Genomic DNA, 16,083 nt, shown 5'->3' with positions numbered 1-16,083 from the left:
TTTAGGTATATTAGTAGATTTTACATCTATGAATTAAGAGAGTTCATTCAGCATTGTACAAGGGTAAAGCCAGATTAAGTGAATCATATTCGTTTCCAGCGAGTGTATTCGACATTCGTCTACTATTAACAAAATATAGGCCAACGAAAGGGGAAGAAAAAGGACGGCCAGAGAACAAAAAAAAAAAAAAAAAAAGAACAAAAAAAAGAGAAAAAACAACGAAGTCTATACGTTCCACCCGCTAAATCCCAGTGAAGCAAGATTCCCGTGATTATCGCCCCTAGCAGCTCCTCCATATCGTTGTGAGGATGCTGCTTCTCCCAATACTTTTACCCAGTAAGTCTCCTTCCCTCCGGAGTCAGAGTCTTTGAAAACCGCACCTCTTACGCCGAGCCATGCAGTATAGGAGGAATCCATATAATGCCCACCCTAAGTATACCCTAGTGAATGCCCCTCTGTTAAGGGCAAGCTGAAGACCGCACAGACAACTATAAATAAGATGTCTCCGAGTCAGATACATCGACAGTTGGTGAGGTCTGGAGTAGAACCCGCAGACAAAAATCGAGGTCATGCCACTCGAACCGTTTCCCGATGTCAGATAGAATTTAATGAAAGTATGAGCTTGCCCAACTTAAGCCTTCTTAGGCTTGGGGCGAGGAAGGCCCTGTTCCCGACGAGTCTTCAAATCAATCTCGGCCAGACCTTGGCTGGCGTTGTAAAGCTGAACGCAGTTGATGAATTGCTTCATGAACATAAAAGGGAAGCTGATACCAGCAATAATCCAGGGCACTGTAGAGTCCATCTTGTTGGCACGAGCAAGCTCGAGAGCAGCGGGGCTGAAGGGATCAGGGAAGATCTGAGCGAGGATCGAGGTGTTGACTTGAGCACCAGCTTGAAGCTCGGCACCGACAATCTCGATAGGCTTAATGAGGTATGGCGAGACAAGAGGAGACGAGAAGCAGAGGAGGTAGAGCGCAATGAAGAAGAGCTCGTTGAGGGCGCAAAGGGCGAAGAGAACACCCTGGTGATGCTTAGTATATGACAATTGGGTGCAACTGTATTAGTGGTACATACCTTGTTGGTGTAGTAAAGGCGAAGCAGCCAGTTCTTGCTCTCATCAATGCTCTTGTGACTGGCATTACTACCCGAAACTACAAGAGTAGCATACATGTGCATGTAGTGGCTGGCAAGGTCGAGTGCAATCAAACCCTGGAAAACAATAGCCCATCGAGGGAAAGCCGAGGAAAGGAAGACGATGAGACAAGCTGTGGTACAGCGATCGGTAACCATGTCGAGGACAGCGCCGAAGCGGGTTGACTGCTCGTAGATACGCGCGGCGTAACCATCAAGTGCATCGAGAAGGCATGACACACTGTAAAGGAAAGAACAAGTGCGAGGGTGGAGGGGCATGTAGTATAGGGACGCGATGGCGAGAACGATGCGCGCATATCCTAGACAACGCTTGTTAGCAATTCTGATAGGATTCCTTGGAGTGGTTCAGCTTATCATACCAATAATGTTGGGGTAGAAGAGGAAGATGTTCTCGCGAGGGGCATCGTCCGAAACATCCGCAGCGCGATGGGCAACACCGTTGCCGTTGGATCTAACTTCTGGCTCGGAATCAGAAGAAGAGGTATTCGAGGCCTTTGCAGCCTGTCGACGAGTTCTTGGGCTCATTGTGAAGGTGAGGGTTGTTTGTATGAATTAAGTTTCTGATTCAATCAAGTTGTCGCGATACCAAAGTGGTGTGGCTTATCATGTATCGTCTGGTATGGATCTGGATCGAGATAACGACAGATTCTGCGAAAGGGGCAGGGATCACTGGCGCTGTTGAAGCTGCAGTCAAGTCAGGTAGTCGGGGTCGGAGAAAGGGATGACAAAGAAGAGGGATTCTCGAATAAAGAACCGTTGATGTCGAAAAGGAGTGGATGTGAAGGAGGAGGAGGGTAAAAAAAAGAGAAACCCGTAAATAGGGAGCTTCACGTTGTGGATAAAGCAAAGTGTTAAGTTAATTACATTGAGTGTGATGACGGCAGAAGGCAGTAAGCTTAGGTAGGCGCAAGTCAGGTTTAGAGGCTCCCTTTCCCATTTCTTTGGATGAGATGGTCCCGCCAAGTGAATTACAGGGGGTTTCTCGGTAGGTTCGGACACGCTACACGGCCCGTTGAGAGCTTGGCTACGTGTTAATTGATGGACAAGATGTGCCATTTGCCCGCTTTGACAAGGCCAAGAGCTCCTCAAATTGACACCTATCCCCTGAAATGATATCCGCTCATGGTAAATTGTCAGCATCCATATCCTGGGAAATGGAAAGAGGGATGGCCCCCACTTTCAAGACCGGTTTCCTTGCAAATCTACCAGAGAACAACTCCCAAGACGTATGATTTACCTCTGGCAATTCCAAGAATCAAGACTATTGCAATGTCGGGTATGTGCCAGAGAAGGAAGTTAGCCTCGGCTTGGTAAATTGGCAGCACATGCTCTGGTGACGCGTATCATGACTTCTATTACCAATGAACAAGATCTCCAGTGTACGGAGCTAGCCCCTACACCTTGGGAGGTAATGCCCCAGAACAGACATTGCAGGGCAAATCATCTGGTAAAGGATGTGTAAGCGGCTAAGTAATAACTATGATGGGCACCACGGAAAGGTCAAGGTTATCATGACAGCTCAGGGTCATGGTATAGCACATCACACAGCACGGACTTCCTACAGAGTAGCATAACGCTTACTATAGTAGAATATTGGAGTTGCTTAATCCCGTACGAGAATTGTGAAACCCTGTATCAAGCTGAGGCAAGTTTGGGGAAGGGTTTCATCAAAGAATACGGATACGTATCTTTGCATATGGATAGGCTATGATGTGGCAGCAGGGATAGTCTCAGAAAAGTATTTTATCTAAGACGACTTGGCCCATTTAAAGCGAAATCACAGTATGCTGAGGACTATCATCGTCCTAGTTTTAATATGCATCTATGTTTTGACAATTCTCCGACGTGTGCACCATGAACAGTCGGAAGCTGACCTTGAAACAAAAGTCGACTTCAAACACACAACGGTTCAATGCAATTCTGGCTGGACTCTGACCTCGTTTATTTTATTATCCTTGCCGCCGCTAGATATGTGCCTATTCAGCCATTGTGACTTGGCTTCTTTTCTCGTGTATGCGGTTTTTCACTATAACACGTCATGAGAGACCCAGGTGAACCCTATAAGAAGCCACTCTTAATGTCCTGCGGTTCATTGAAGATACCATATTCCAGATCTAGCCTCCGTTGTCCACGGCTGGCTGTTGACAATGACCTGCCAAGCAACATGGCCAATCTATTAAGCTAAGCAAACTCAATGTACAATGCATATTGCCTGATTGTGGCGGTGGCCTAGATTTAGCCTGCGAGAGTTTAAGTTTCAAAATAGCCAAGATAGTCACCGGCATTTGATGTGAATCCGATATGTCACTAGAGTGCCGGCCGAAGGTAGGTGGTGGGACGAGAGTGTTTATGATATCAGATACATGACTTGTGACGAGTATCATCAAAGTCTCAAAGCTTCAGTTGAAGTTAATAGTGGTATCATGGCACAAACGGATAACCACAGATATACAGTAATCCGTATCTACTCCGTAGAATTCGGAAAGCTGTCCGATGTAGTCAATAAAGTTGTCCGAGTATGCTGTACGGGAGTGCCGGAGAGTGGAGAGGGTCCTGCGGCATAGCCGAGACGCCAAACGAGTTAGTAGCTAGATGAGACCCTTGCTTTTGCTTTTTGGGTTTCTGCTTTAGGTCAAAGGGCTTTGAGTGCCTGCGTTCAAGTGTGATGTAGTAACAGCAAGGGTTCACTTACACATGTTTCGTTTGTGGTTGCCTTAGGCATGACGGAAGTCCGAGAATCCGATTAATGAAGGCCTGTAATTTGGGACAAGCAATAGACAGTAACTAGTAGGCATTCTTAGCATCACAAGCTTGTGCATAAATCTGTCAGAGTATTCTCAATACTTGAGAGAATGTCTGGAATACAGGCTTGGTCTAACAGGGTCCCTGGTAGAGCGGACTAAGGTTACAAGCAAGGGAATGGCTGCTTACAGAACCCAAGACCCTGGCGACGATCCGGGACGGTCAAAAGTAAAAGCCCGAGCTTGATCTTGAGCTTCATGCAGTTGCTAGTGAATCTGAGGAAGGTAGAGGTGGTAGTTACCTGTTTGGTATCACTAGGATATCTTAACAAAAGCCATAAATGGCGCCATAGTTCTATATAACTACATATTGTTCACCGATATCTTAGTAGGTGGTGGTAGTCGGAGGAAACGGTGGTGCCTTGCATGGGTAGTCAAGTATTGTCACGGCACTGTCATCTCATTGCCGATTGATCCGTTGTAGGATAGAAGTTTCCAACATATAATGCATGCTATACAGAGTACACGTTTTGAAAATTATACCCACTGGCCCGAGAAATAAGTGCTATTGTCACGGGTCAGTCGATGTGCTACCTGACTGTCTGCCTTTCGGATGCTTATCAGACAGTCAGTTGAGAAGTTGAGATACATGTACACGACAGGTACCAAACCCAAAAATATGCTCTTTCACTCCACCGTCTTGCCGTTGCGACGTCTTGATTACGAGCCGACTTTAGGCAACACATTTCGAGACGGCCAGCCTGTTGTAGATTCATGCGTGAAGGCTCAGCGGATCTGTATGCTGCAATTCCAGGTCAGTTGTCGTACTTGATTCCTTGCCTCGTTAGCTCAGCTCGCCTTTCCTCCGGGCTGTACATGTTGCATCCGCTCGTTGTCCGCGGACACGGTTGTTTGCGGCAATAGTTTGAATGCCGTGTAACAAAGCTAGATGATTACTTGGAATCTCTCACCAACACAGCGTTGTAGTAGACCTAAAGTTCCTTGAACTCGGCAGCTGGTTAAGCCTGCCTTTGTGGATATGGGAGTGGGAATGGGCCCGTTGTAAGCAGAACGTTGACATTCATCTGCGCTTATTGATGGTGGAAGAGGTTAATAAGAGGGCTAGTGAAGTACTATAGTCCGCATAGTGCCGTGCCATATCCGTTTTGGCATTAAAAGCGCCCTGCCTCTGGGCTGAAGTTGAACAGATCATTTAAGCCCATGTTAGCAATGATCCTCGATTTTTGGTCTGATCCCTGATCGTCGGGTTTAGGTGCAGCTAAAAGCTAAGACCTCGACACTGTCTAAGTCTCGATAGAAGTCGATGTATTGGGATAAGTAACATTTAAAAATCGTCCGATTTTGTTGACCCAAGCTTTCAGTCTAAGCAGCTTGTCACTGTCACTTCTCGTCTTGTCTCGAATCGGCTCCTCAGCTCTGTCTTCTTAGTGCCCCCCACGACGCCCACGTCACTGTCACTACTGGTGGTAAAATGGATCTATGGGGCTTAGACATTGCGAAAATAGACTGGAGGCCTTAGGGCTAGGGGAAACAATTGAATTCCTGTTGCCTTTGGGCCAATCAATGCTTCATAGAGAAAGGTAGTCTGTGTTGTTCGTGTGCCGGTCTTTTGATGCTGGCTTGACTGAGACGAGTATCAGGAGGTGAACATGCTTACAACGTGGATCGATACACAAGGTGGTGGTGTCAAGTAAACATATCGGATCAATTCCGAGTTTCTTAATAAAACACATACTTACTCGTCGAATCGATTGACCGGGTTAGTGGACGGTTTGTTATCAACGCCCTGTACTGCATCTAATAGCACCTACAGTAGCCATAGTGGCTCAGGTCATCCGCTCTTTAAGATCTTCGCCTATTTCATTCATCCTCCGATCACCGGCCAAAGTAGAATAAGCCAGCATCAAGTTTTTGTCTCTTTCCTCCTCAGTATTCTGTCATAAATTATCCATGTCAGTTCCTCATATATGCGGTGTGTTTGTCTTTTATATCGTGCTGTTAGTACCTACCACCTACCACGGTTAAAAGAACAAACAATACTCCAACTAGGCCTTGTCTTTTTTCCTCTTCTCTTGCCCTGAATTTAAGCCTTAAATACCTTAGCTTCTTTCCACCTAGTACAGCAGTAGCCTTTTCGCTTGCAAAGGAAGCTAAACTATTTGGTATACACACCTCGGCAGCCACTAAAGGTCCCTGTCGTCGAATACTAACATCTTGCCCTGTCCCAATCAATCTCAGGGCCCCTGCCTGCAGTAGCCTTGTTTTGTCGGTTGCCGCCTCACAGAGACAAGTCGGTCGGGCTGTGGATTGTCACTTTTCACTTTTTTACCTGGACCTGGCTGGACCTGGACCTGGACCTTCCCTGACCCAAGTAACTGTATCCTTTCGCCTCGCCAAACGCTTACCGGTACTTGACCTTGTTCACCTCCTCTCCCGCCTCTTTTATTTATTTGTTCACATCTCTTATACTCTTCTTCTCTCCCAGAGTATTGTTCGTTCTCTACACCATCAGTCATATACTCCTCCATCCTCCTCCTTTACACCGGAAGATAAAACCCGTCAAGACCCATTCGGGCTAAGCTAATAGGATCTTCACCCCTCGTTCCTACTCGAGGCTCTTGGCTCCGTTTTTTCAATTTTCCCCAGCTTCCCCTCCATCAAACCGCCACTTGCGCCAGTTCATCTGTTGAGAAACTCTGTGCGGATTGATCGAGAACGAGTATCGAGATAGCGGACTTCTTGCGACTCTGAGGTTTACATATTATCACCATCGTGCAGCCATCTTTGGTATTGGCCATATTCGTCTGATTTGATCTTCAAACTTCAACACCATGTCGTCGCATCCGTCCCTCAAGGCGACTTTCGCCAGTCGAGCTGAGACAGCCTCTCATCCTCTTAGCCGACATCTCTACAAACTTATGGACCTCAAGGCCTCGAACCTTTGTCTCAGCGCCGATGTCGCAACCGCCCGCGAGCTCCTCTACTTCGCCGACAAGATCGGCCCCTCTATCGTCGTCCTCAAGACTCATTATGACATGGTGGCTGGCTGGGATTTCGACCCCCGAACAGGAACCGGTGCCAAGCTCGCATCGCTAGCCCGCAAGCACGGTTTCCTCATCTTTGAGGATCGCAAGTTTGGTGACATTGGCAACACGGTCGAGCTGCAGTACACCAGTGGTGCTGCCCGCATTATCGAGTGGGCACACATTGTCAATGTGAACATGGTCCCTGGAAAGGCTTCTGTTACGTCTTTGGCTCACGCCGCCAACCGATGGCTGGAGCGATACCACTATGAGGTCAAGACATCTATCAGCATTGGAACCCCTACGGCCAGTCAACTAGACGAGGACAGCGAGCGCTCAGATGGCGAGAACCAAAAGAGCGCACCTGAACTTGGCCGCGACAACGGACGCAAAGGCAGCATCGTCTCTACCACTACCGTCACTCAGCAGTACGAGTCGGCCGATTCACCACGCCTCGTCAAGACGATCCCCGAGGGCGACGAAACAGTATTCGCCGGTATCGACGAGGCACCTATCGAGAGAGGTCTGCTTATCCTAGCACAAATGTCAAGTGAAGGCAACTTCATGAACAAGGAATACACACAAGCTTGTGTAGAGGCCGCGCGGGAACACAAGAGCTTTGTTATGGGTTTCATTTCACAGGAGTGTCTCAACACACAACCTGACGATGATTTCATCCACATGACCCCTGGCTGCCAATTGCCTCCTGAGGGTGCGGATGAGAACGAGGCTATCAAGGGAGATGGCAAGGGTCAGCAATACAACACACCGCAGAAGATTGTTGGTATTGCAGGTGCTGATATTGCCATTGTCGGACGTGGAATTATCAAGGCGAGTGACCCCGAGGAGGAGGCTGATCGATACCGATCCGCAGCGTGGAAGGCTTACACAGAACGCGTTCGTTGAGGGAGGGTTCTGTGTAAAAGTCGGGTTGGCCTTGTCGTTTTTTTCTTCTTTTTTGGCGCGGTAGACATGCTGGACTGGAGTTATTGAGACATCTAGCGGGGGTCTGACATGAATGCAGTACCTTCATCATGACTGCGTGGGAGCAGCCATGGAAGTAACTCACCCACAAGAACAATAAGAATCTGATCCCTGAATTTGGGACATCATAAGCACTATGCTTCTGTCCAACTGCATAAGCCTGGTTTCCACATCGTCGCCTACGTTAATGATACCCGAGCATCATGATTCAATGAGATTCAGTATTAGATAAGCCACAGCATTAGCATTTGAGCCCTGGAGCCTTTCAACAACGCCACCTGTATCAATGACGCTTCAACGTGCTTGGCTAATCCAGCTTATATGCATGGCCCCTTTCTTCAATGGTGCCGATCTTTTCAAGAGGCACAGGCATGGAGGTGTGGCAGGGCTGAAATCCAGATTGGGTACATGCAACCCCACCATAGGAAGTGATTCTATTCCTTGGAAGCTCGGACTTAAGGGAATCGAAAGCTGACCTTCGACTTCCAAGACATTGATCGATATCATACCTCTCATACTCATACGATTACTTGATGTTTGCTCAGATAGAGTAACCAAAACCTTACACAACCCTATTGTGTGAGAATAAGGTTGCTCTAGTGACGAGGCTGCGTGAATCAGAGCTGTTAGACTTTGAGGAACACCCACATCAATACGTCTCATACTCAACATCGAATTTCAATCTCTTTATAGTCTGGTACTTGATCTATACGCTACTGATATCCTGCGCGGACTCTTGATTATTTCCATACTATTTCCGGGATCATCATGACAGCGTCCGCAACTGACGATGGTCCTCGTCTGAAGAAGAGAAGACGAATTATCATATCGTGCACTGAATGTCATCGACGAAAGCAGCGGGTTCGTAGCTCTTGAAATCTTGAAACCAAGTTATTCGATTCAGAGATAAGATTTCGAAACTGACAAATTATACAGTGTGATCGTGAATTACCATGTGGGAATTGCAAGTCTCGGAATAAAGAGTCGGGGTGTGTTTACGAGACAGGCGCACCAACAGCTAAGCAGAGCCAACATGGCCATCAAACCACAGAAACTTCGCCTGCTCTATCAACAGCCCCAGTAAAGAAGACTGAGCATTCACCGTCTGGATCTAGCGACTCGCTTGATAATGGGCCAAACGAGCCTTTGTCGTCCAAGGCTGCTGATTGGGGGTACGCCCATAACGGGGCATCTACTATGGGCATCCTTAAGCGTATCGAAACGCTCACCGACGGCGAAGAGAGCGCTGCAGATTTATATGCCAAGTCTCAGGATTCAAACGCTGGATCGCATGGCAAAGAGCTTGCTTTGAGAGAGAAGTACAAAGCCATCATTCGCCAATTGCCAGCCAGGGATTACATTGACAAACTGGTAGAAATGTATCTACACAGCTTTAACTGGCAGTACTATGTTATTGATCCTGACATATTCTATACTCAGCTACAGGAATGGAATTCGCTACCATTCTCAGTACTCTCAGACATTGGTCCTCGCGGATTGAACCCTGAGCTGCAAGCATTTCCAGCTGTTGTTTTTCAGATCATTGCAACCGCGCTTCTCCTACTACCAGAGCGATCTGATCCAACATTCGACTCGCTCAAGTTTGCAGGCGGTATGAGCTTTGAGGATCTGGCTATTGAATACAGCGAGTCGGGACAAGAAGTTGTTGATCTTTTGGGGAAGAAGCACCTTTCGTTGGCAACAGTTCAAGCACAATTTCTCCGGGCATCGTTTCACAAGTTTACAGCCAAGGTGACTGATGCAGTAAGTATCACTTGGGGGTTTGTCAAGAACGACGACTAAAGTTTTGAACAGTGGCATACAATATCTGTAGCAATCCGCGACGCCCAGGACCTGGGGATGCATCGCGACAGCCTGGATCCTAAAGCCGCGGATTCAAGTGTGGAAAGTATCTTGGAAAACCAATGGCTGATCCAGAGGAGACGAAGGATCTACCTACTACTTGCTATCTGGGACTTGAACTGCGCCATGATCCTCGGGCGCCCGGGAACGGTTGACTGGAACCAGACTCTTCCCACACCTCCAGTCGATGCGCCCATACCCCAGAACCGTAATAAAACACCAGTCGTTCCTCGAGGGGAGGATGATCACCCTACACCCATAACACGACTCCTGTGGAATTACCAGCTCTGCAAGCCCTTGCGAGCTATCCAGAACCTCGAGGTCCGGGGCTCATATCCTTTGGATTCAGAAGAGATCGATCAAATTCATCAGAGTATACAGGATCTAGACAAGACGATCCCGTCTTCCTTCCGTATGGATAATCCAGACACACGATGGGATCACCTCCCTGAGGCACACTGGTATACGGCAAACAGATACTACTTTGCAAGCTTACACGGGTTCAGCAAGATGGCTCTTCATCGACCATTCATCTTCAATCGCGCGGAGAGTAGGGCGGAGGCCATTCATGCAAGTCTCAAAACGCTCGAGATCCAGAAAATGACGTTTGAAGGACTTGCGCCAGACTCGTGGAGAAACTTTATGCTCTTCTTTGCAAGTTTTGATGCTATCGTATTGCTTGCATCCGTATATATCCTGTTTCCTCGAGAGCATGCAGAGTACACAGACAAGACGATAGAGCACTTCAAGTGGACCATTGAACGCTTCTCCGCGATCCAGGAGCGTAACCCGCTGGCCAAGTCTGCTCAGGGTGTATTGAGAGCCATCGTTGCCCGGTTCAAAAGAGCCATATCGAAGGCCAGAGATGGTTCAGTGCCGTCTCTGACCGAAGGCTCTACGGCAGGGTCAGGCAAGACAGCTGCGGGTTCTACGCCAGGCAACTCAACGCTGGGAAGTGGCGACTTTTCGGGACTGATGACTACGGATTCGACGTGGATGCTCCCATCGGCGGATGACATGAACACGATGGCACCTTTCTTTCCAACTGGTGATCTGGTATACAATGACCTTACGGCGGGGCCTGGTCTGGAGATGCTTCCTTTACCGTTGACAGATGATCAGACATATGATTCAATGTGGCAGTTTGGGGGAGGATGGGGAGATGATACTGTTTGGCAAGTGTTGAATCAGTTTCCAGCTGCGCCAGAGGCGGGTGCTCCTAATTTCGTCTGACGCTTTTACCACACATCGCGGTAAATGCTGAATGTCTTCCTCTATGCTTGTTTTGGGTACGGTGGTTGAGTTTGTCCGGAATAAAGATAATCGGTAGGATAGTGTGGTCTTTACGGGTCAATCATGAGGACAGTCTCGAGTAGGGTTTCGAGGACAAATTAAGATACGCGAAAACAAACTCCTGTTCGTACCCGGCTTTGCAAACAACAAATTTGTTTCCAGAAACTCTATACCTGAACACACATTTCTCTTCCGACCAGTGACGGGGAAACACAGTGAGTTTCATCGCTTGCCAACATGCCAGATTTAGTATACTGCATAAACCCATTGGCTGTGCAATCTGATCGGGTCTGGAGTACTATATAGCGCAGAGCCTGATATACTGCCCAACAGTGTGACTAGGTAGTGATAGATCACAGCAACCAATACCGGGTTACTATCAGAAATTGGGTTGACTAGCGAGAGTATAAGGATTTGATCTGAGATATCATAAACCTATCAACTGGATTTATCGCCAAGTGATTTGCTTTTTACATATCAAGACTTGGGGATTGGGCTTTCTGACAGTTCCCAACCAACCTAGAGCTAACCATGTTCATGTCCACAGATAGTTGTTGGTTCGGAATATCAGCCACTGTGCTACAAACCAACGGGCGACACTGGATACTAGGCAGGTAAGCAACTTGGCTCACGCCTCGTCTGGGCACGGCATATTGGCAAGGCGTTCTGGGTGATGCACTCGCACGCGTACGGGCGATATAAACATTGATTGATTGGACGTGACTGTTTCGAACAATATCTTTGACACGCGGAATATGCATCTCGCGGCGGGTCTGTAGCATGATCCTATCAGGCTGAAGGGCCTGAGGCCGAAGGTAGGATCGTACAAAGACAATGACTAACTGGTTTTGTTGGTGTATAGGTGGCCTCAAGAGCCGATGGTGTGTTAAAACGTTGGGTTCTTGTGCAACAATACAATACAATACAATACTATGCAGCTCTCCTCAAGTCGACTCGACAACCGGAAAGAGTATGCTTGTAGTGACGAATAGGAATGTCGAGAATAGAAATGAAATGGCCAGAGTGTCTCTTTGGATCGGATACTGTGCGCGACGAGAGTGTTTGTGATAGAGAGCTGAGTTTGATTAGAGGCGTCAGATATATGTCAGATCGGCCGTCTTAATTAAAGGCTCTCTTATTTAATTTGTTGATACAAACGAAAACAGCCTATAGAATGTCTTGGAAGATATCATGCACAAAGTGTTTTCTTTGACCGAACGCCGTGTATTCATTTAGGTTTTAGTTTGTCTCGGAGCCATTTACGCAGTACCTCATTTATTCCCTGCCCATTCGACTCCATGACAAGGCGTGTTTGAAACGACTTCATAGGGATATAAAAGCGAGGACTGGAAATACAGCAAGCGAAATTGTTGAGCCAGATCGTACTGTTTATGCATACAATCCTGAAGTGTTTGTTTTGGACTCAATAGCTTAGAGGTCTTTCTTTCCGTTGCCGCTAGAAGAAAGAGTGGAGTGGATCGTGCCTGAATTGGCATGGGGTCAGGTGGGTTATGATAAAATCCTAAGAAGAATAGAAGATCTCGGAGATCTGACAGCAACCGACTGAATACTAGACTAAGGAATCAGTTGAATATTGTAGCTTTTGGGCTGTCCAAAGAGAATTTCTAAAAACTAAAAACTAGATTTAATTCTTTCGAATAAGAAACCCTGTTATCGCAAATCATTTATATGCATCCCGTATTAAATATCAGCCAGTATTAGTATTAGCATCTTTATTTTAAGATTGATTCCCTGTCGGTTCGAGATGATGTTCTTTCACACTTTGGCGCGCGACTCCACTTGTGGATCTGCAGCTGTGCATGGGCTGATGCTCGAAATCCCTGTCCCCAGGTCTATGAGCATTAGAAAGGTTGACTGATAGAGAAAGAGAGGCGAAATAATTCAGCCATTTCTGTGGTATCTCATGCCGTATTACTCACTGAATAATTATTACACCCTAACCTTGAAAGTTAACTTTTCTGTTCCCCCCTAAAACCGGGGGCTGTTAGCACCTTTCATCACTGACGGGAAGGATGGAGGAGCCAGCTTCGGCTTTTGTAAGAGTTAAGAGACAAGGCAAGGCAAGGCAGGCGCAGGGGGGAAAACAACTTACCTCTCTCTACCTCAGGAAAAAAAAAAGTTTTTATCAAGGGCCGCCCACCAAATTCTAACTTTAACCTCTTCATATCTTAACATTAGGCAATATAAAAAGCATCAACGTCATCTCTTTTTCGTTGTTGCCTTTTTTATCCTTCTTATTCCCTTGCTCAAACACTAAATACTCTCTAATTCCGCAAGGGGCGCAGACGTCGATTCGATCCATACCCTGCAAACGCGACGCGCCCAGGGCACTTTTTGTCGTCTCATCTCCCCCAAACGTGCACTTTCACCCACCAAAGAGAGGAGGGTGTGCAGCCTGCAAGTGGAAGGAACAAAGACCACCAACTGGTCTAGCTTTTGCTTTTCCCTCTTGCTTTTTCTTCTTTTTTCGGTTTCCTGCTAACAGGGAAAACGCTTTGCACACAAACAGCACATTAGCCAATCCACAGCAAGCCACTGGGTAGAGAACCTAAGCAAAGCATTCATCGATCTGCAGCTACCTACCTACCTATAATATCCACACTGCGCACCTGCAGCGCTAATCTCGACCTCTCTCATCTTTTTCACGATCGCGAATCCACCACCCACCAACCCACGTACCCATTCGCTTCTCGGTAGAAGCAAACAAACCTTTCAAGATGGAAACAACTTCATTCAACGACTTTGTCCAACGATATAACAATATCCAAGCTTACGAAGCTTCAAAAGACAAACTGTTACAGGTATGCGCGCACGGCCGACATCATGATTCCTTTCGTCCGCCGCCTCGAGTAGCAGAACACTTGGCACTCAACATCATGAGATGCGAAACGACAGGAAAAACACAAAAAGAAGACTACTGGCTTGCGCATCTGTAAATATGTGCTGCCAATTCGTCCCTTTTGCTGTCAAAAGCCCAAGTCTTCTGCTGCCTCGATGGAATCCACGAGTCGCAAACACTGCTAACCATTCAACAGGATGTTCTCATTTATTGCAAGGCCATAGAATCCGACTCGGATAAAGAGAACCAGAAGCTTAAGGCTCGATTGAACGAAGTAGAGCTCGACCTCAAAGCTGCGACTAAAACCAGAAGAGATTTACAGAAGAGCCTAGAGGAAGCAGAGTTACAAGTCAAATGGGTGATGCGACAAAATGATGAGATCAAGGTATATTGATGATTTGACGTGATGTTGCACGAGCGCAACCGCTAAAAGCTTCAGAATACCAACTCTTACGTTTTAATACTGATCGATGGCGACGGTCTCTTGGTACGTTTATTCAAATATGGCTTGGTTGTTGTCTTGGAGCTGATCAAGTAAAGTTCGATGACAATTTCATGGCACAAGGCCTCGAGGGTGGAAGAAACGCAGCCCGCGCACTGCGAACCGCGGTAGCGCAGCTTTGCAGTCATGAGCGTACTGGTTCATTAGAAATTATCTGTCGCGTTGCGGCCAACGTTGGGGGTCTCAGCAAGGCGCTATGCAGTGAAGGATGCATTGAGAATCCTAACCAGTTTAGAGATTTCACTCTTGGCTTTACACAGGCCAGGGCATCCTTCGACTTTCTCGATGTTGGCTTTGGTAAGGAGCGGGCTGATGCCAAAATCCGAGGTATGGTCTTTGCATCCATGCGGGAGGCCACCCCTGGCTAACACTGTTAGAAACGGCACGTTGGCATCTGGGCAACCAGAATTGCAAACATATCCTCTTAGGTATTGGACATGATGCTGGATATGCCCCTTTCCTTGAAGAAATAGTTCACGATGATGAGTCGCGCCATTGCGTGTCTTTAATCAAGGGGCCGCCCCTCGTGCGCGAATTGGAAAGACTCCAACTGAACGTTATTGAGTTTGAAGACATCTTCCGTCCAACTAAGCTGATTAGCGAAAAAAACCCAACTCTGGCAATAGGCACCCAGCGAACACTGCCAATCAAAACCCATACCTCGGCGACTACCAGCATGCCACCAACACAGGCAGCTGTCTTGACACCTGCAACTAGTACTGCATCGTTGTCGCCTCCGAATAGTTCTTGGGCCAAGATTACAAAGAGCGCTACTCCACCACCTCAACTTACTATGCCTCTGCCGCCTAAGCAAGCCAAAAGCAAGCCTACCAACAAGACCCCAGCCCAGCCAGCTTGGAGCCCCGGACCTCGTGGTATTGACCCTACCGTTTCGGTTGCTGCAGCGGCCATGGAAAACATTAAACGACGAGCCGGAAACGAGAAGCTTTGCAACAATCATTATCTTCGTGGACCGTGCGGTAGAATGGACATTTGCCCCTTTGTCCATAATTACAAGGCCACCCAAGACGACTTACTCGCGCTTGCAATGCTGTCACGTCAGAATCCTTGCACAGCTGGTCAAGAATGCGATGTAGATGATTGTATTTATGGCCATCATGTAAGTCCTTTTACTGGCCTCCATCACATTACGTTACTGACTACCGCAGTGCCCCAATGTCGTTAATGGCATGTGTACACGACAGTATTGCAGATTCTCGAGAGATGCACATCCGCCAAACACCAAATTTATCAACAAGAACATCGATGTTAACTAGAGGATCCGAACCTCCACTGGCTGTCGTCTCGAACAACTCGCAATATAACTAGAAAGGATTAGGGATAGGAGTTAAGAGAATACAGGGCTTTGGGACTGTTTTTGGAACGGGATGTGTCAAAGACGATAAATTGAAAGCTTCATCTTGCTTCGAAACAATGCTGCTCGCGCTCACTGAGGTGGCGTGCATATAGGTTCTCTCCTCAAACCTGGAGCAAGAACTTGCTATAGCTGGTCAGCTATGTTTAGGTTATTGGTAGTTCGGGGCTGCAGTTCAATGAAATATTTAGTATATCTGATATTTGTCCTGGCAGGGTATTTGGTGGTTGTTCACAATTTTCAAAGTCTAATATTGACTCCTTGCTCTG

At 47.2% G+C, this 16,083-nt stretch overlaps 5 protein-coding genes across 5 annotated transcripts; 3 read left to right on the top strand and 2 right to left on the bottom strand.

The window, feature by feature from the left end:
- Nucleotides 1-87: 87 nt before the first annotated feature.
- EDB82DRAFT_514031 (uncharacterized protein) lies at nt 88-312 on the bottom strand. The gene has a single exon (XM_065608948.1). The coding sequence runs from the start codon at nt 294-296 to the stop codon at nt 126-128; it is 171 nt and encodes a 56-aa protein (XP_065463333.1). The 5' UTR covers nt 297-312; the 3' UTR covers nt 88-125.
- EDB82DRAFT_514026 (CDP-alcohol phosphatidyltransferase-domain-containing protein) lies at nt 177-2,058 on the bottom strand. Its single transcript, XM_025737964.2, has 3 exons — nt 1,512-2,058; nt 1,075-1,451; nt 177-1,021 (listed from the first exon to the last, which is right to left on the bottom strand). The coding sequence occupies exons 1-3, from the start codon at nt 1,675-1,677 to the stop codon at nt 632-634; spliced, it is 933 nt and encodes a 310-aa protein (XP_025592772.1). The 5' UTR covers nt 1,678-2,058; the 3' UTR covers nt 177-631.
- Nucleotides 2,059-6,594: 4,536 nt separating this feature from the next.
- Nucleotides 6,595-8,029, top strand: EDB82DRAFT_313436 (Orotidine 5'-phosphate decarboxylase domain-containing protein). Its single transcript, XM_025737962.2, has one exon. It carries the CDS (start codon nt 6,746-6,748, stop codon nt 7,841-7,843), a length of 1,098 nt encoding a protein of 365 aa, XP_025592770.1. The 5' UTR covers nt 6,595-6,745; the 3' UTR covers nt 7,844-8,029.
- Nucleotides 8,030-8,543: 514 nt separating this feature from the next.
- Nucleotides 8,544-11,078, top strand: EDB82DRAFT_313461 (uncharacterized protein). The gene is made up of 3 exons (XM_025737961.2): nt 8,544-8,782; nt 8,858-9,685; nt 9,737-11,078. Exons 1-3 carry the CDS (start codon nt 8,690-8,692, stop codon nt 11,015-11,017), a joined length of 2,202 nt encoding a protein of 733 aa, XP_025592769.2. The 5' UTR covers nt 8,544-8,689; the 3' UTR covers nt 11,018-11,078.
- A 2,737-nt stretch (nt 11,079-13,815) lies between these two features.
- Nucleotides 13,816-15,958, top strand: EDB82DRAFT_561626 (uncharacterized protein; the record flags this gene model as incomplete). The annotated part of the gene is made up of 6 exons (XM_065609755.1): nt 13,816-13,899; nt 14,134-14,322; nt 14,377-14,424; nt 14,478-14,766; nt 14,817-15,559; nt 15,609-15,958. The coding sequence occupies 6 exons, from the start codon at nt 13,816-13,818 to the stop codon at nt 15,714-15,716; spliced, it is 1,461 nt and encodes a 486-aa protein (XP_065463332.1). The 3' UTR covers nt 15,717-15,958.
- Between the last annotated feature and the right edge of the window lie 125 nt (nt 15,959-16,083).

This window comes from Fusarium venenatum (assembly GCF_020744135.1).
Source record: "Fusarium venenatum strain MPI-CAGE-CH-0201 chromosome Unknown EDB82scaffold_4, whole genome shotgun sequence".
In the NCBI taxonomy this organism is placed as follows: domain Eukaryota; kingdom Fungi; phylum Ascomycota; class Sordariomycetes; order Hypocreales; family Nectriaceae; genus Fusarium; species Fusarium venenatum.
Note: the sequence above shows the minus strand (reverse complement) of the source record. Positions and strands in the feature narration are given on the sequence as shown.

What these genes read in the sequence shown, in the direction of transcription:
- EDB82DRAFT_313461 (XM_025737961.2), top strand. Translation starts at nt 8,690, where the DNA reads ATGACAGCGTCCGCAACTGACGATGGTCCTCGTCTGAAGAAGAGAAGA. An exon ending in GTCATCGACGAAAGCAGCGG is followed by an intron (nt 8,783 to 8,857) that starts GTTCGTAGCTCT and finishes CAAATTATACAG; the next exon opens with TGTGATCGTGAATTACCATG. An exon ending in CAGCCAAGGTGACTGATGCA is followed by an intron (nt 9,686 to 9,736) that starts GTAAGTATCACT and finishes AGTTTTGAACAG; the next exon opens with TGGCATACAATATCTGTAGC.
- EDB82DRAFT_313436 (XM_025737962.2), top strand. Translation starts at nt 6,746, where the DNA reads ATGTCGTCGCATCCGTCCCTCAAGGCGACTTTCGCCAGTCGAGCTGAG.
- EDB82DRAFT_514031 (XM_065608948.1), bottom strand. Translation starts at nt 296, where the DNA reads ATGGAGGAGCTGCTAGGGGCGATAATCACGGGAATCTTGCTTCACTGG.
- EDB82DRAFT_514026 (XM_025737964.2), bottom strand. Translation starts at nt 1,677, where the DNA reads ATGAGCCCAAGAACTCGTCGACAGGCTGCAAAGGCCTCGAATACCTCT. An exon ending in CTTCTACCCCAACATTATTG is followed by an intron (nt 1,452 to 1,511) that starts GTATGATAAGCT and finishes AGCGTTGTCTAG; the next exon opens with GATATGCGCGCATCGTTCTC. An exon ending in GCCTTTACTACACCAACAAG is followed by an intron (nt 1,022 to 1,074) that starts GTATGTACCACT and finishes AAGCATCACCAG; the next exon opens with GGTGTTCTCTTCGCCCTTTG.